General features: G+C 39.6%; 2 protein-coding genes across 27 annotated transcripts in view; both read left to right on the forward strand.

The window, feature by feature from the left end:
- Window positions 1-133: 133 nt before the first annotated feature.
- nr1h3 (nuclear receptor subfamily 1, group H, member 3) lies at window positions 134-11,414 on the forward strand. Of its 4 annotated transcripts, XM_085275450.1 has the most exons (12): window positions 135-310; window positions 1,040-1,139; window positions 2,633-2,849; window positions 4,830-4,912; window positions 5,796-6,038; window positions 6,554-6,820; window positions 6,982-7,187; window positions 7,319-7,498; window positions 8,374-8,473; window positions 8,903-9,016; window positions 9,264-9,358; window positions 9,710-11,414. In XM_085275450.1, exons 4-12 carry the CDS (start codon window positions 4,870-4,872, stop codon window positions 9,854-9,856), a joined length of 1,395 nt encoding a protein of 464 aa, XP_085131576.1. In that variant the 5' UTR covers window positions 135-310; window positions 1,040-1,139; window positions 2,633-2,849; window positions 4,830-4,869; the 3' UTR covers window positions 9,857-11,414. The 4 variants fall into 4 exon arrangements, with proteins under 4 accessions (XP_085131586.1, XP_085131588.1, XP_085131576.1 ...); XM_085275460.1 differs by lacking the exon at window positions 2,633-2,849 and having other exon boundaries at window positions 134-310; XM_085275455.1 differs by lacking the exon at window positions 1,040-1,139.
- Window positions 11,415-14,542: 3,128 nt separating this feature from the next.
- The window catches only part of madd (MAP-kinase activating death domain), a 55,146-nt gene continuing 50,846 nt past the window's right edge, over window positions 14,543-18,842 (forward strand). For 8 of the 23 annotated variants that reach the window (XM_085275573.1, XM_085275504.1, XM_085275523.1 and 5 more), the window contains exon 1: window positions 14,545-14,886. The gene's annotated coding sequence lies outside the window, so the exon portion shown is untranslated. Of the gene's footprint in view, window positions 14,887-18,842 lie in introns of all 23 variants that reach the window. The other 15 variants (XM_085275471.1, XM_085275558.1, XM_085275511.1 and 12 more) reach the window with 5 other exon arrangements.

An 18,842-nucleotide genomic window follows, 5' to 3' on the forward strand; every position in this document is an offset into this window, starting at 1 on the left:
TCTGTGTTCTAAAAGGCTATAATTCTAAACAAGTGGGCCCTGTGGCCGATAAATGTGCTGCGGCTTTCCGCTCCTGCAAGACCAAATCCGGAATAGAGAAGCCCCCGGCCCCGGCCCCCTCTGCCTGATGAAACCTGCTTCCTGCTGCGACAGCCGCAGCCGGAGCTCCCCGGGGCCGCTGGATCACATGATAGAACGACGCTGGCTAGCGAGCTAACATGTTAGCGTATGTTGTTAAAGCCCTTGCCAGGAATCGCACACGGACGCAGTAGCCCAACTAACAAGCAGCCCCAAAGTCCTTAAGTCCTCGGTGAGTCTAAAAACGCAGCTCTGTGTCATTTCTGAACGTTTTTATTGACCCAGAGACGTTAACTTAGCCAAGCTAGCTAAGTTAAACTTGTTTATAGGAAGTTCGTTTGGTGTGCGGGGCTTCTCGGCTAACGTTAACGATACTGGCCTTGTGCGGCTCGACCAAGAAGCTAATCTCACCTAAACACCTGGTTGTTTTGCTTGAATAGCAGTGTTGATGGCATGTTTACCGTTTAACGTATGTCGATGTAAGCTGGCTGATGTTTACAAGCCAAACTTGAGGCTAGCTGTGTGCGTTTGTTTGTTACTACTTAAGTGGCATTAAGCTTAGTTAACTAACTAACTAACTAAGCTAATGTTAGCAGCAAATCTGCGGTCAAAACGGCCACATCACAGTATACCGGTACTGTCAAAACAATACTTGTCATACGTGTTAAGAGTTTTCACTTGCGCTTTCAAGTGCTCCTACTATGGTTGCAAAGGGCGAAAAAACAAAAAACTAATGGTACTACTACTAAAGCTACTTTAGCTTGACAAGCCAGGCAGGCTGTTTACTCCCTCATATGTGCTTGTTTTCAGTGTGAAAACCCTTTGATGCACCTGCCCCACCCGTAGAGGTGGTTTCACTTGTTTTTCCTGACAAGTGCTGTGTGCAGAGGTGACATCTGTTGCACCTGCTATCTCAGCGGGGTGGATCATATCTTTATCATATCTTTATCATATCTTTTAGTTCGGTGACCTGACTTAATTCCCAACACGGCTCCACCAAAGATTACTCAGAAGAGAAGTATGGAGGCTAAAGAAGTGAAAACATCTGGGTGGATCTGCAAGTGAATACACTTCTTCTATTCTCCTTCCACCACATTGTGTGCGTGTGTTTGTCTGGGAACATTGATTGGTTGTGGAATCTGTGATCCCTGAAAGCACTGACTCTTTCCTTTCACACCAAGATGTTGCTGAGTGCAGTAATCCATTTCTGCTTCACCGTAGAGAGTTGCATCCGTTGTTACTCTGAGAAAGCGATGTTTCCCAGTTGTAGTCATGCTGTCTTCGGACACTGGATTCGCACCTTCTCACGCTGTGTTTTCTCACATTCAGTCTTCCCCGCCACTCTGGCTGCTGACACGCGCAGTAATTTGAATCTTTCTCAGCAGCTTTGTTTGCATATTACTTACCAGTTCACAATCACTGAAGACTCAGAAAGCCCATAATGAACACGGACATTTTTATTAGGGGTTTTAAACTTAAATATGACCAAATGAACAATTTGTTTTCTAAATTTCTACTATTTAGTTATCTGACTGGCACATGCAAAAATGCTAGTTGCTAAATAATCTCACAAGTTTTTTATAAAAGCCTAATTTTGACGCCCATCGATTTTATTTGGCCTCAAATTGTTTATTAAAGAGCAGACTGATGTTTGACTTGCTGGAGTGTAAATGGAGAACAGGTCCTTTCTCTGTTTTTTTTTTTTTTTGTTTTTTTTCTCTGTATTTTATAATACTGACTCTAGATTGATCATCAACTATAAAAGATTATGATGACCAAACCAGGTACAAATCATTATAAGAACTGCATTTAAGTTATTATTGATGGGCGATTTTAGATTTGCATCAATTCTTTCTTTCTTTTGTGTTTGTTTGTTGGTGCTCTCATTTAATTTCCAACAGTCTGTGAAAACATGGTCAAAGGTGACTGACTGATAAGTTGCAGGGGACATTGGACTTTATCTGCGAGACGAGAGCAGGGATGACTTAAGGTCACATGCAGATAGGAATTGTTACAGCAAAAGACTGTTAATTCATGCAGGAGACCACGATGCCCTCGATCATCGTACATTTTAACTAGTAAATCAACTAAGCTTAGACTTGTATGACCAGAATAATACATCATAATCAACATATTCTGAATATCATTCGTTTCAAACCTCAAACCCCCAGGTTAGGCTTTTTTGTCCTTAATGAAATGATCCTGAATTGGATAAGTGGAAGAAAATATATGGATGAGTGATAATTCACTGTTATATGTTAGAAAATATTTTTTTCTAATAAGCTGTGTGGCATTTTTGTGAGGAAGGTTTAGAGTGGTGACAGAGAGGACAAGTAGATGCTATGTTTTGACAGAACTGGAGAAAAATGGAGTAAGAACCTTGTAAAGATTGAAAATGGGTGGCTCTAATACTTGGAGAAAAAGAATCGAACACCACAACCCTGTGTGGATTTAAGAGCTGTGCAAATGACCAATAGTAACCTATGGTGTTCCCTCTTTCACCTCCCTCCCTCCTCCCCGTCTCTCTGTGTGTTTTCCCTCCTGTCTCCCATAGGGCATTGTAGAAAGGGACTTGTCTTCTTTCGTACTTGCCCTCTTCGAGATATCAAGTCATTAAACTTCTGCCCAACAAGTCACAGGGGTTTTGGCATCCTTTTAAGGATCATCAGGCGAGCTAGTCCTTAGCATCACCGCAGAGATATCAGCAGGCTGAGGTTGTGGACTCTAATGGGAAAGATGGATAGGCGATAAATAAGACACCAGATTCTGAGGTAAGGTCATTCCACCGCTGTGCCTGTCACAGTCGGTCTCGCAGTTCAATTCTAGCTGATAAGAGCTTTGAGTCAAAGTGTCGTTGACCTTGTTTTTCTTTATCATCAAACCAAAGCTGCATTTTCAGTGAGGAAACTGTTAAGTTCCAAAAAGTAAATGTTAGAAATTGCCAGCATGCTTTGAAAGGCAAACTTGATATTATTCATACATAGCCTCAGTTTAGTGCCATTAGCCAACATGGTGTAACAATCACAAATGCTATCATGGAAATGTTACCAAAGCCTCTTTATGCCAACAGAAGTTTTGTGTTCATTATCGTTTAGCTTAACTGTTAGGAACAATAAGATTTTACTGGTTTCATTGGGTATGTAAAAGCTTATCAGTGAGACTAGGAACATTACTGCCATAGTAGCTGTGTTCTTTGTTTCATTTTATTACCGGCTTTCCCTTTAATTTTTGAACTGGCATAACCCCAGCAGAGTTATGTAATTTCAGTCACATATATTCACAGTTTCATTCTCTTTTCTCTGTCTTTCTTTATCTTGTTGGAAACATGGGGAACTTTAAAATGCACAGAAAGGCTTTATGATACTTGTATGGAAAAGTACTACTGTTACACTGATAAGTACGGATGTTACTACATAGTTATACCAACTAGAACACCTACCTGTATGTGAGTTTTTTTTATGTTATGAAATCTTGCAGGAGTGGTTGCCGAGTCCTTATCACCATTTATGAAGCAGGTGCTTTGCAGAGTAACCAGTTTTTGAGGTTGCAATGCCACAGAAAGGACCTGCACCAATTGGCATACCATGAGTTTCCATAAATTTGATGCCTATGTCTTTTATGCTCATCACTTTCTGGCTATAGTAGACCTTTACAGTCTTTATTCCAGTCACTGAGCATATTACATCAAATAAAGTAGTTTAAGTTGTCGAGTAATTCATTGTTTACTAATTGGTTAGTTTATGCACTACATTTGTGTTGGGGGGGTAGACTAAATATCAGAAGCATCCCTAAATGTAAGGCAGTAAAGTTCAAATTGTCATCAGCTACAGCCTCTGAAGTGAACCAAGAGTGACCGTAGTTGCTTTAAAAACATTTCCAAAAAAGGATTATAATAATTTTTTTAATTGTAGGTTTGAATAATGAACTGCATTAGATGTGCAGACAGAATACAGTTCTCTATCATGCCGTGTGACAAAGATGTCAGAAAGTTTGAACATTATCGTTTTTATTTGTCACAAAAATAACTCGGCCCTCATTTCCAAACTTGCTTGTTTCTTGTAGGCTGGTTAAGAACAGCCAAATAGCCTCCTGCTGATTCAGTTTCCTGAAATGTATCCATATGTGGCACATGACATGCTTTCATTTCTGCTTTTACATCCAGTTGGCTTTGCTGTATGCACATCTTTATAGCCAGGCTCCGAGTGGCCAGAACTACAAGCCTTGATCTATTTTAATTCTTTCTAAGAACTGTGTTATGCTGCGTAACAGCATAATAATCCACTTGTCATCGATATCTTCAAACCACATCCTTATTTTCTTAATTACACACCCAACCAAGAGGTTTCAAGAGAACTAAGTGTGTTTCTCACACTTGACTGTTTTGTAACTCTGTGGCATAGCTCTACCAGAGTCACCCACACTTGAGTATGTCTCAGGTGGTGGCTAACATGTTGTCTGTGAAACTCTCTTTTTAGAAATGCTTTGTAGCCACAACAGCTGACTACATGGGTTGTGCAGACTGTATATTTAAAGAAGACAATACATTTCCTGAAATTAAAGTCTGTCATCAGAACAGACTAAACTGTCTTTTTTTTGCTTTTAACCTGCATTGAGACCCTTAAGCTGTCTTTGTCAGTCCAAGGGGGATCTTACCCATATTTACGGGTAGGATCCAAGGAAAAACTTTGCTTCAGAGGATTTTGTAGTGATAGTAACTTTTAGCATAATGTCCTGTTGTTTTCATTTCGCAGGTACGTGTTGATTTCGTAATGACAAGCTGCTGTGCAGAAGATGTCCACGCTGTCTGTGACTGATATCCCAGATGTTGGTCATGGTAAGAGGAACGATCTCTGTCAGTCCAAAGTGAGAGATTTACCTGAGCAGGAGCCAATTCTTCCAATACGTGTCATTGTTAGATTATGCCATGAAGTATATGAAGTACTTGCTCTACATTCCAAGAGTGGGTATAAAAGATGTTTTTTATATTGTATTATCTTTTTATTTTAGTGGGGAGAGAGCCCTAAAAGAAATATCCTACTTTATAATAAATGCAGTTTGTGCATTTCTCAACAAATAATACTAAAATAATTTAGTGAAATAATAAGTAATTTATCTATTTATGTGGCTTATCTTTTATTTTAACTACCGGTAGTCTTATTTAAGCTTACTATGGAAGTTTTTGCTGCATACCTCAACCATTTACAGTTGTAATAGTCTCTCCTTTCCCTGCTCTCACCTCATACACATGTGTGTCACATATGGAGATGAGCTGCCAAAAGACAGGTGATGTGTAATTAAGTTATTTTAATTGCAATAAAAACGTCCAAGCTAGTGTTAGATCAAAAATAACTCGAGTGACAGCGAGAAAGGGGCAGAGACACATTGATTTCAGAACTTTTTAGTTGTGACATCTCAGACACACCCAGAGTTTGCAGTTCAAGTGAAAAGCTTTTGGCTTAGGAAGTGCTGTTAGCTTCCTTTATCCTCTCCCGTAGCAAATGGTCCAACATGCCCTTTTAAACCCAGCGCAGAATACATTGGCCCTTTCTCACCAGCTCATAATTTACCGTTGAATCTGTGATTGCTGCATCATGTTGTATATGTTTTTGTGAACATGGCTGTTTATGTCAGACAACTGTCAAAATAAAGATAAAGACGAGTTGAACGGCCTTGGACGATGATTATTGTTTTCGCTGTGTTTGTCTCGTCTCTCTCAGATGAGAGTAAGGTGTTTGATGGGGCCTCTGAGCTGCAGCTGGACTGCATGGTTGAGGAAAGCAGTGGAAGTACCACAATGAAGCATGATGGCCTGCTGTCACTGACTGACCTCTCCCACCCAGACGATTTCCCCGTCCCCCCTCATAATGGCCCCTCGCTGGCTGAGATGAGCAGCCCTCTGCCAGTAGAACCAAATGACATTAAGCTGGATCCAGCTGCAGGTGACACATCTGCAAGCACAGGTGCATGTTTTAAAAGTTTGTTTCAGCAAATCTGCATTAAATACATTGTTTTTAAATGAAAACAATGCTCTTCTGTGAGTTGGTTATTAAGAATTGGAGGGTAGGAAAACAGTGTCTTTGTATTTGTCACTATTGTAAATAGTTGAGTGGAAAACAGGACCTAGTTGTTAAATACAAAAATTAGAAAAAGGCATGACTAAACTTGCCCATCTCAGTTATGGCTGTTTGTACTGCAAGTGGAGTGACAACTTCCACAGACCAGTATAACCAGTATTATTTCCTTCTGATCTCTTGATGTTAGACATGCTTATTCTATAGTTTGACCTTTATGATGAGTCAGTAACGTTGAGTGTGTTTATTCTGTTCTATTTTGGTTTAGATACAAGACCTAGAAGTAACCATTGTTTCTTGAAAGGAGCATATATAACAGACTGCTTCTGAGAAACTATCTTAACTAAACCCAGATCATTTTCTTGAGTTCACATTGGTGTCATATCTCTTTCATTTGTGTGTAGATGGTCAGCCAGTGAAAAGAAAGAAGGGGCCTGCTCCAAAGATGCTGGGCAACGAGGTGTGCAGTGTCTGTGGCGACAAGGCCTCTGGTTTCCACTACAACGTGTTGAGCTGTGAGGGCTGCAAGGGCTTCTTTCGGCGCAGCGTCATTAAAAGTGCCCAGTACTCCTGCAAAAACAATGGTCGTTGCGAAATGGACATGTACATGCGCCGCAAGTGCCAGCAGTGCCGCCTGCGCAAGTGTCGGGAGGCGGGGATGCTGGAGCAGTGTGAGTGTCTGTACGCCAAATGAATCAGAGATGAAGAAAACTTGCAAACCCACATGCAATGTTGGCATGTGGGTTTCTAGCCAGAGTGCAAGTCGTGACAATGAAAAGAAACTCTTTAATTAGCTTGAGCTTTAGGATGTGCATCCTCTTTTGACCTGTAGGTGTGCTTTCTGAGGAGCAAATTAGACTGAAAAAGCTGAAGAAGCAGCAGGAGGAGGAAACGGCCCGCACGTCCACGGTGGTCACACCCACCCCTCCTCAGGAAGCAGCCACACTGGATCCACAGCAGCAGGAGATGATTCAGAAGCTGGTGGCTATGCAGAAGCAATGCAACAAGAGGTCTTTCCTTGACCGACCAAAAGTGACGGTAAGTGCTTCAGAGGGGAGTTGGAGCTGAAATGGCAGCAGCTATAGAGACAGTGTCTCAAATGCTGAGGCGGGTTTGTCTCAGAGTCAGATTTATCTCACTACTGTATATTTACTGTTAATGTATTCCAGCCTTGGCCACAGAGTCAGGATTTGCAGAATCGAGAAGTGCGGCAGCAGCGGTTCGCTCACTTCACTGAGCTGGCAATCATGTCAGTCCAAGAGATTGTGGATTTTGCTAAGCAGCTTCCTGGTTTCCTTGAGCTCACAAGAGAAGACCAGATTGCTCTACTGAAGACATCTACTATTGAGGTCTGTTGCTAGAAATGTGACTTTTGTTAAATTGTACCCATTACACTAACTAGAGGGGGGGGAATGGTTTCTATCTTTTACTGGCCCTTTTATGAAAAGATTTAAGATGCCTCATTATGAGCCCATTTTCTTTGGATTGGCTGTCCATTGCTTGATTTTTAACTCGGCCCCTCTAAGAATAGCTACCTTGTTGTCTTGCCTCTGTGAATAATCCACAACCAAACTCTAAACATACTAAAAATACTTTAGCATTTTCATTTCATTTTGGCAAGTACTCTGTGATTCAGAGGTGGGAGTAAACACAAGTGCAAGTCTCAAATCTTAACTGTTAAGTATCAAGCAAGCAAACTCCAAGTTACTCCAGTGAGAATCAAACACGTCAGAAAAAAAATTCTGCTGATCTTTCGGTTCAGCTGTTTTCAGTGTTATTAGAAATTGTTGCAGCCGACGGTCTTATAAGCCTTCTGATCTAGTATTTGTTTTTCTGTGGCAGTAACAAACCCTCAACAGAGCCCAGTGCTCGGAAATAGTAATATGATCAGTATATTTCTGAAAGGAAAGCTCTGTAGTGAAAACAATTAATAGTATCCAAGGATGACTACAGTATACTTTAACATTGCTTATGATGAGAAAACCCAAAATACTTAACAAAGGAAATTTAGTTTAAAAAGAAGAGCAAATAATGACTCATAAGATACATATTCTGAGCAAATTTGCTTCTGCTTTTGATTAATAACTGTGAATCTGTAGTGTACAAACTGACTATTACATTTTCATTGTAACAAATAGTTTGTGTTCCCTTTTGAGTAAGTACAAAAGTTAAAGGCTGGTGTAGTTGAAAGACAAAAAAATATGGGTTTTTTTGTCTTTCTCAGATTATGCTGCTTGAGACGTCTCGGCGATACAATCCTGCCATTGACAGCATTACATTTCTGAAGGACTTCAGTTACAATAAGGAGGATTTCGCCAAAGCAGGTTCATTTGTTCATTTCTACCTACCAAATAATTGTTTTTATTACTTAACCACAGTGTGTGCATTTCATCTGTCAGAATGAAAATGTTTTTATGATGACAAAAATTTAAGTGCAGTACTTATAGTGTTAAAAAGGAGAAATAATATATACAAAATTCAGCACATGTACGCCAGTCCCTGCATTCACCTTATTGCACCAGTCCCATCAGTAATGATTAAAAACTCTGCTTTAATTGCATCTAATGCTTTAATGGTTGTATCGTGTGCCTTCTAGCAGAAAGTCAAAGATTACAGAGATGTATAGAAAATATGTTTTCATATGTTCCCTTACTGTGAAAATGCTCAAATCCACAGTGTGCAGCTGCAGTGCGTTTCTATTTGTAACATGACATTTCATTTCCTCCCTCCTCTCTCCACTCTTACCTCCTCAGGGCTTCAGTTTGAGTTCATCAACCCCATCTTTGAGTTTTCAAAAGGAATGAATGACCTGCACCTGGACGAGGCCGAATATGCTCTGCTCATTGCTATCAACATCTTTTCTGCGGGTCAGAATTTATAAGCTACACACCCTTCTCATAGTGAAAATGCTTTGAGAACTAATCCTTCCCTTTTTAGTTCTTTGGGAGAAATGAACTGGTTGCATTTGCAGATTGAGCATTTTTCCCCTCAGAAGGCTTTCTTTGCATTTTACCAAAATAGATCTTCTTTTTTTTCTCCATAAACAAACAGGAGAGATTAATGTGTGTGTGTGTGTGTGTGTGTGTGTGTGTGTGTGTGTATATTTGCTTTCAGATCGGCCAAATGTGCAAGATCATGATCTGGTGGAGCGGCTGCAACAGCCCTATGTGGATGCACTGCGCTCTTATATCATGATTAAGAGACCAAATGTAAGCACCAGATATATCTGTAGCTTTTTCTTTTGTTACAGACTGAACATCAGTATAATCAGGCTGTCATCATCACAACAAGCACATTAGGTCATGACTAAGGTCATATTGTATTGTTGAGACTTGTAGGGGGTTTGAACTGTTAGAAGAGCAGTTGTGTGCTAGATAAAGCTGAGTGGTGAAAGGAATCAAATGTAGACCACATATTGTTATCTAAAAACAGCAACAATTATACATTATCAGCTGAGTTGATAATAGGTATTTGTGTGTTTTCACACACATATTGTGAAGTGATTGTGTTTGAAAGGCGCTTTGGAAACTATTCATTTATTTTTAAATGAACTTCCTTAGGATCACTTGATGTTCCCCCGCATGCTGATGAAGCTGGTGAGCCTTCGTACACTAAGCAGCGTCCACTCGGAGCAGGTTTTTGCCCTTCGCCTCCAGGACAAGAAGCTTCCCCCACTACTATCTGAAATCTGGGACGTCAATGAGTGACTGCAAACCTGATGTCACACTCCGTGGCTTTGTTAAGCCTGAGACAGACATTGCATCCAGCAAGATCACTGACTCCTTTCTGACGATCTTGTCAAGGACTGGTTGTTTTCTTTTTCATGGGGAAAGGAGAGCAACGCTGCCCTTTGCTCTCAGACTGCTATATGGCTTTGTGTTCCTAAGAGGAACATGAACGCCTACTTTTCTTTGAACCTTGCTTTTTTTTTTTTTTTTTTTCTTTTCTTCCATGTAGATACTGACATGATTGTGGTTAAATACCAGCATTCGGCTCTTTAGCCAGTTATCTCTGATTTAATATTTGTTGAACGTTTTGTCAATCTCTAGTGCGGTTTTTATCCTTTTCCTCTAACAATAATAATCAACAGGAACTGAGCAGGTCTTGGCTGTGGCTCTTTCAAACGTCAGGATTACAGTCACACATTCAGTTAAAATGGTGATATTTGCATTTGTGCAATAGAACGGGGAAAAGATGGGCATAATCAGACCCACGACAGCTTTTCACTTTATTGACATTAGGTTAAAATATAGGCCATTTGGTTGATACGTAATATGCATTTTAATATGGCAGCAAATAGATTTTTGTTCCCTTTGGAGTAAGTACAAAAGTTAAAGGCTGGTGTAGTTGCTCAGGTAATGTGAAGTAGACCTCTGAGAACTGGAGGCTTCTTTAATATCTATTAGTTTAATAGATTTACTTTAGTTTTTCCAGATGAATAAGGGACCTTTTTGGTCGTTTGTAGAAGCCCATTACAGTTAGTGTAAATTGTATATTTGTTTACATTAAAAATAAAAAATGCAAAGCTTATCCTCAAGATTGTACAATCACATGCTAACGCACAAGAAAGTACAACTCTGCAGGTGACTAGTAGGCTGGGCCCTTCACAGGAAATGGTGTGTTTTGTTTTGTTTTATCACTCAGTGCAATGGTACCCTGAAATACAGGCGGTATTGTCTTTAAGATGTAAGGAAAGATGAAATTTCAGTTTGGCAAAGTCAATCTACCATGTCTCTGAGCCTTTTTTTGTTTTCCCCAGTGAGAAAGCCCCTTTTCTGTCAAAGTTGCATTCACAAATAAATGAAAAGTATTGGCTTGATTAACACCATCTTTGTAACTGTGTAAGTGAAATGTACTTTTGTGATTTCGCTCTAGCATTTAAAAGTGTGTCAAATGTTTGAGCAGAAAAGGAGACGTTTTGTGACATTTTATTTTTGATAATCTACTATGTAACTAATACGGAGGACAATAAATGTCAAGCTGAATTTCTAGTTAGAAAGCTAACTTGATCTAAAGGTCTGTAATAGTGTGAGTATCTTCCTTGAATGGGTACTCAACATCAACAGCTTTAACCGGTCAGATTTTGGGAAACCTCACTAAAAACATGTACCAAAATCTTTATTAACAGGGAGCAGGAATCAACAGGAAAGAACTACTTTACTAGAGAGATATATATGTTTTTCTTATTGCTGTGTTTTCCATGCCTTGTCCTGTGCGGTGTAACACTGAAATGCTGCATAATGGATGATAAAGGACTGCCAATAATTGTGAAGTCTGTTTTCTCTTCCTATGTTGAGTGAAGACGGCTGAAAATTGGGACAGTTTAATGGCTTTGCAGTCTGTTTTACAGTAATTTAATTACCTCTGTAGCCATTACAAGATGTCAAGGTTGGATTTCTCAATAACTGTAGATGTAAAATGCAGTTTGCTCTGTCCTAACAAACAACTTCTATTATTTCAGCCGGGAGGTCGTCCAGAATCATGTTTTTGGGGACCTTTTAGCTAATAAATTCCATCAGACGGCTAACGTGCTGGTTAAATGGGACATTATCTACACCTGCTACACAAATGTCACACAGGCACAAGTAGACTCTTCAAAATTCACTTTATTGCACATTAGATTTTTGTCCAAAAGCACTTGCTGGTGGACTTGATGTTTAATTATTTGAATTTTTGGTTGTTATGCTTGGATTGTGTAACCAAACTGACCCCTTTTTTTTTTTTTTTAAACTTTATCGCCATATTGACCAACATGTCTGTATTGTATAATATTAGCTTAAACTGATTATCTCTCCCATGTTCAGCTCATGCTTTTAATAAAATTGGCTTTGTTTATTAAAGTGTTCCTGTGAACCACCATGCACAGCATCGGGAACCCCGAAACTGACAATATTATTTTCCACTTTATTTTTAATTTAATTTTTTTTGCTTTCCTGCCTGTGACATGTAAGGATGTCTTGTGTGAAAATGATATATTGATATACTAAATTAATGACAACTCTAGTGGTTTAAAAAAAAATTAGTGATGACAATAATTAATTGGTGAATTAACTCCCTAGTTTGTATTTGCCTTTGACATCGTCTATGACGTGTCCTCTATGACAACTTGACTTTTATGTTTCACCATGCGGATTAAATGATCTAATGATACAATCCTTTAGCCTGGTTCATGCATCTTTGACCAAGCTGGATGAAAACTGATTTTAAAATGTCTCACACAGCCTAACATTAAGAAAATGTGTAAAATGATAAAAACAGTAAACGTTACTTAATGGTTGGCTGAATAAATGCAAATGCTTGTCCAGCCACATTCCTTACAGTGGGGTGCTCTTAAGATGTTAGAATAGCTGTGGAAAACCTAGTGACCGGATTTTCTTACTTAGTAGTTGCTTGTGGGAAACGTCTAACAAAAGACCATCCATAAGGGTTTGTTCCTGCCAGAAGAAGAATGGAACAGCAGCTAACATCAGGAAACAAACTTTAGCTATGACAATTTTTTTTTCATTCTGTAGGCACAGAAAAGATGGTGGTGTCCTGGCATTTTTGACCATGTACTATGTCAATCCTTAAAATTTAGTTATAGATTTGGATTTTGTTGATATCCATATAATCAATCTCTGATATAGTGTTTTATTTATTAAAAAAATAATGAGCAGGTTAAGACAAGAACGGATGCAGGAGCGTGTAACCAAACCGGTGAAATGCTTATGCAAAACTTTCCTTTAGGTCCCTTTTTAACAAAATGTGAATTTTTGTATGTTGGGTTTTGGTTTGATGCTTGCAGGACCTAAAAATAGCTTCTGTAATATTACTATTAATATCCCTTGGTTGTATACCATTTCGGTTCACAGAGGGAATATGATTACCTTTATTATTATTTTCTAGTGTGCGTACTGTAATCAAAGAGCAATAGTTATTTTTGTGTATATGTATATTGTGGTAATGCTGCCGATATCTCAGGTTCTTAGCTCATCCACACATTTGCTGTTTTACAAGGAATAAATTGTAATGGATTGAGAGGTTGATGAGACTCGTTCAGTGCAGTTCTGGTTTGTCTTCAGCAGATCTTCAAGCCTTTTTATGTTGCTGACCTCATAACTTTTTTCTCTCTGAATGTACCCAGCCATTAATTTGGTTAATGCTATCTTTGATAGAGATGTTCAACATGTACCGTTTCATTTTCATTCTCAGCAACACATGCTGAGTGTTCAAAGCGAGAGCTTTGAAATGCAAATTCCACTTTTTGAATGATCTGGAGACATTTTAATTGCCCCGGGTTACTGACAGATTATTCAACACTACTGCTCTAGAGTCAGCATGAAGTACTCTGTCATCAGGTTGGCTGATTGAAGAAACTTTTGGGGATATGTGGCACATATTTCACTTAAAAAAACTTTTACCAGTCGGTGGTTGCTGGAGTACTTTTCTATGCTGTGGTGTGCTGGGGGAGCAGCACAGCAAAGAAGGACTCATCCAGGCTGGAGAAACTGATCAGGAGGGCTAGCTCTGTGGTCGGCATGAAGCTGGACACTCTGGTGACAGTGGCAGAGAAAAGGACATTAAAGAAACTGATGGACATTATGGACAATGCCAGGCATCCTCTGCACACGGCCATTAACAACCAGAAGAGTCTGTTCAGTGACAGGTTGCTTCTCCCAAAGACAAGAACTAACAGACTTAAAAACTCCTTTGTCCCACACGCCATCAGACTGTTTAACTCCTCTCTGGAGGGGAGAGGGAGGGGAAACAGGAGGACAAAGGAGGGAACAACTAAGCTGTAGTGCCTCTTCACCTCACTGTGCAATACCTTTTGTGCAATACTTTTGTAAATAGTCAACGGTGCAATAGACTCAATACTTGAAATGTGCAATTCACTTGTATTTTTATTTTTATTCCTATTTATTCTATTTATCCCCTTCGTATATTTTATTTATATTGTCTCTGTATTTATATATATGTGTGTGTGTATAACTCTGTAACTTCTGTCGGTGCTGTGCTTTTTTGGAAATCGAATTTCCCAGAGGAACCCACCCGAGGGATTAATAAAGTTCTATCTTATCTTATCTTATCTTAAATTTCTTTATCATTGCGTTAAACCAAGTAGCCTACTAAAATTCATACAGTTAAAATTTATTTGGATTATTTTTAGTCACTTTTTGTTAGCTTTTTGGTCCTTTTAACTTTAGTTAATTATAAATAATGTAAGGGTGGTAGGCTTATCAAAAAATAAATACGGGGACCCAAATGGCTCCCGGCGTTCCTGCTGCGCGATAAAACGCAGGAAAATGGTACAAATAGATTTTTAGAGTGAACCAATGGTGACGATCCCCAGTTGGGAGCATTAGGTGGGTTTTGTCCGTTTTGTTTTGTCGCTTCCGTTAGGTCGGCCTCTCAGTATGCGGAACTCCCTGCAGGCTTCTAGTGCTGCTGATGATGATGGGGAGGAGGAGGAGGATGTTGTGAAGGCAGGTTGTAACTGACCGAGCCACACGTTTCACTGAGCAGGCAGGCGGACACATATTTCGCATAATTTATTATGTTCCGGGACACTCAAACGGAGTGGCTAACCTTTTCAGCGGTTGTCCGCGCTCGATGTTTTCAATGATAAAAGAAGGACTGAATTCTGACAAACATCGCTGCCTCTCCGCCGTGACCGAGGAGAGCGCCCACCATCCAGGCCGTCATCGGCAGCTGGCTGGCTTGGCAGCGAGCATTAGCGGCTAACCGGCTAACGTAGGTAAGGTTATTCCTATTAACGCCTGTCCTCTGTGAACGCATTCAGCGCATATGTGTCGTGTGTTCTCAACTGTGTCATTGCGTTTGTTACGTTTGACAGGTGTAATGTGTATGAGACTAACGTACTGGTGGTAGCTAGGCAGCTCGCTAGCTAGCTTGCTAGCTAATCCACTCGTGACGTAGGAAAGCATACGGCTAGCAGAGGAGGGGTGAGAAGATGCTTCCTTGGCGTTAATGTTTAGGACGAATCAAAGCCAGACAGCCTGTTTGAAATATTTATCCATATATATAATATAAAAAAAATGACAGCACTACCACCGTGCACCAAGGACGGTTGTATCTGAGCTGGGAGGCGCTGACATTGCCTTATCACATTTCTTCTAAGTGCTGTTTGTTAATGTTACCTTCCTCTTGGCATACGTCCTCACCATGGCTAATCTCAACTTGTTCCAGTAAAATTTAGACTACACACCCAGACAGGCTAGTCATGCGGGATTTGTGCTCTGCAATCGCAACCCGTGACGGTTTTCTGTTGAAATAGTGTGCCATTGTGAAGTCCGTCATCACGCCTGAAGCATTGCTTAACAGTTGGATAATTTGACACAATGTTCACATTAGCTTGCGACATAAACGTTGGGCACTAACGTTAACGTGTGAAAACATTAGCACGGTTTCGTCATCGAAGAAAGAGAAAGTATTTTTTTTTCATGTGGATACTTAGTATGTTAATATGTACAGAAATTTAAGATATACGTCAACATATTTTAATAAAGATGATTTGAGGGTGACTGGAACATAATGTTCAATGGATAACTATACACGGTCTTTTTTATTTGCTGTCATGCATGTCTTTATTGATATGACGACATTTAGGTGAATGAGATAATAAACCCAGGCTTTATGTAGATTTCACCGTTAAAATAGCTATCATATTAAACCAAAATTTTAAGGACACGTGATTATTTTGTGCTTTTGCAATACAATCAGTGAACGTGTGTTAATATGATGTTTCTGGTTATGTCAACATTTCAGCGTTTGGGCGAATGACTGTGGTAAAAGGCATTGCAAATGAAGGACATTGATTGATTGATTGTGGTCCCACAGGCAGGCCAATATTTCTTGCTGGTGACAGGTATGGATTGGCTCAGGGAATCAGGCACCTTCCGTCTGTCTTTGAGGTGCTGAGGTGAACGGCAAAAAGATCCCCGAAGTCTCCTGTCAGCATTGGGCATATTTGTTTTGGGTGGATTTCTAAACCTTCAGGAATAAACTTTTAACATAACTGAATAGCTAGCCTTCATTCTTAATAATGACAAGATTATTTGCATGTGAAATTGTGTTAAAGTGTGAGTTAAACAGTGCAATCAATGTCCATACACTAGATCCAATCAATAAGTGGTTGTCTTTTCCATTTACCAGAACTTTATCAGAGAAAGGAGTGTGTCCCAGTCACATGTAATTCACCCAATGCATTACAGACTAGCTACAGATCTTTGACTATATCCTCTTGATTGATGATGGGGTAAAATTTGATTTGAATCTCAAAGCCTCTGGGGAGAAATGTAAAAATAGGCCAATCACAAATGGTTTCTGAGGACAAATATAATTTATTATACACTGGAGCTTTTAGGCTGGGGGGTTATCTGGGTGATAACGAAATTAAGCTTTATAAGATATTGTGAAACAAACATATTGGTATGTAACTTGTTGTTAAATCAAAACAAGGCATGAGTGTCCTTGTTTTTGTTTTTTTTTTGATTTAATGCACATTGAACTCAGCTTTGCCATTTTATCAAAAAAAAAGGTACCTGGAACCTGATTCAAATGAAGCCAGTCTTCGTCACACCTTGCAATGCAAATTATTAGCACATAGTTAGTTTTCTACAGTCAAACAGATAACTGAACACCATAAACGTGTTGGTTATTTCATTTTGTGACCACAATTTCAAGATGTAGAAACATGGCCAGTCACCAAGCATATATTACGAACTTCTATAAATCATTTTAAAGTTGCAGCACTCGTTCCTTGTAGGTTATGAGCGGCAGGGGACCAAAATATATCAATACTGGTCCAGTTGTTAAACACTGTACCATTGGTTCAATAAAATGATAATTTAAAAGTGATAACTCATTGAATAATAATAATAATGGATTGGATTTATATAGCGTTTTTCAAGGCACCCAAAGCGCTTTACAATGCCACTATTGTACTCTCGCATTCACACACTGGTGGAGGCAGCTACGGTTGTAGCCACAGCTGCCCTGGGGCAGACTGACAGAAGCGAGGCTGCCATATCGCGCCATCGGCCCCTCTGGCCAACACCAGTAGGCGGTAGGGTAAAGTGCCTTGCCCAAGGACACAACGACCAGGACAGAGAGCCCAGGGATCGAACCGGCGACCTTCCGGTTACAGATGCGCCTCCTAAGAATAATACTTTCTTAATCTACACATTATCCCTTACTTGTTTATGCGGCCTTGCTGACCTCATCGATTTCAGTAGCATTCTCTGTTTGTACTTACTGCTGTTTACTGTGACTGGCAGTAAATGTTAACCATGTTGGAGGCCCATGAATCATATCTGTCTCCTCTCCATGCTTACATAACAAGTGACTGCTTGCCTGCAGACCACTCTGAAGAGGTTCATCTGTTGTGTTAATGTACATCATTATTTAGCCTTTGAAGATTGTTGTAATGTTGTGACAATTCTTTATTCCCGGTTTTTAGAGATAGGAAAAGGGGATCAGTACCACACTCGGTAATTAAAGACAATCAGTGAAGTGGCACAGTCCTGCCATCCTTATCTAAAAATAATGTTGTGAGCCAGTATCTCTGTGCTGGATGAGTCTGCCTGCAGCGCTACTGCTTCATAAAACAGCCATTTTGGCTTGGTACCAGGAAGCTTTCAGGCTGCCAGACCTGTGTATAGGTTCATTTTCCTGATGGTTTCATGAGATAATTGTTACATTGTATTCTCTATAGGCCTGTTGAATTGTCCATTTTGTAGTTTTTCTTTGCTGTGACAAGGTTTATGCTGTTGCCGCTATCCAACCTTGTAGAAGTTGTTCCATGTATTTTATTTATCTTTTAAAGCTTGAGCTGAAGAGATTATTTTTTTTTTATTTTAAACCGCCGTTTCAGAGCTCATTTACCCATTAATGTTAAGTGACAGTTTACTTTTCCTTCTTGTACATCAGTGTGCAAAAGTCAGTAAAAAGCTGCCAGGCTTTTAGGGTATTTGAATAACTTTACCAAGTGTGATGAGTGTGAACATTAAGCTGACTTCCTAAGATGTGTCATCCCACTTGGCAGGCCTGTTTGAACTGCATCTTTGTGTGGCTCCTCACATCAGATACTCTTGGATTTAACAGTGTGGTGAAAGTTCACATTAAACACTGTCAAGCTTCCCAAAACCATAAGAAGGTATTATGTATCTGTGGTAGCTTAAGAATCAGTGTTTTAATACTGCAGTTTCAGTGAAATGTGTTAAACATTCACTCAATTCCAAATTGACGTAAAATAAAAATATAAAAATAAAAACATTAGAACATTTTAGCATGCATCAAGAATACTTTAATTCTAATGGTTCATGTCCCTCTGTGAGCAGCTTCTCTGCTCAGAAGTGGAGCTATTATACATAATTACACCTATAATGTGTTTGAAGCCTTCTGTAATAATGTCCGCTGGACACAGCTGTGTCACGCACTGGTAGTTCTGTGGCTGAGGGGGTTAATGACCACCTTTGTCAGAATGTGTGACTATCGTGTCCCACTCATGATTTACATGCAGTCCATTTGTCTGCCCTGTTATCGTTGTGTGTCTGTTCTGTTTCTACCACACAAGCGCACATATCGAAACACGATATTCATATCAGGATTTATTTATATTTGGTGCAGATTCATTTTAAGCATTCTGTGTGGTGTCACTTCACTGAAGGTCGCTGCAATTTTAATGTTCAT

This window comes from Mchenga conophoros, linkage group LG1 (genome assembly GCF_057382185.1).
Source record: "Mchenga conophoros isolate Kocher_MC1m ecotype Shallow Benthic linkage group LG1, M_conophoros_male_GT1.1, whole genome shotgun sequence".
NCBI classification, from domain to species: Eukaryota; Metazoa; Chordata; class Actinopteri; order Cichliformes; family Cichlidae; genus Mchenga; species Mchenga conophoros.

Coding starts and splice junctions, on each gene's coding strand:
- nr1h3 (XM_085275460.1), top strand. CDS start 4,870: ATGTCCACGCTGTCTGTGACTGATATCCCAGATGTTGGTCATG. Junction 6,821..6,981: donor GGCGGGGATGCTGGAGCAGT/GTGAGTGTCTGT, acceptor TTTGACCTGTAG/GTGTGCTTTCTGAGGAGCAA. Junction 9,359..9,709: donor TCATGATTAAGAGACCAAAT/GTAAGCACCAGA, acceptor GAACTTCCTTAG/GATCACTTGATGTTCCCCCG.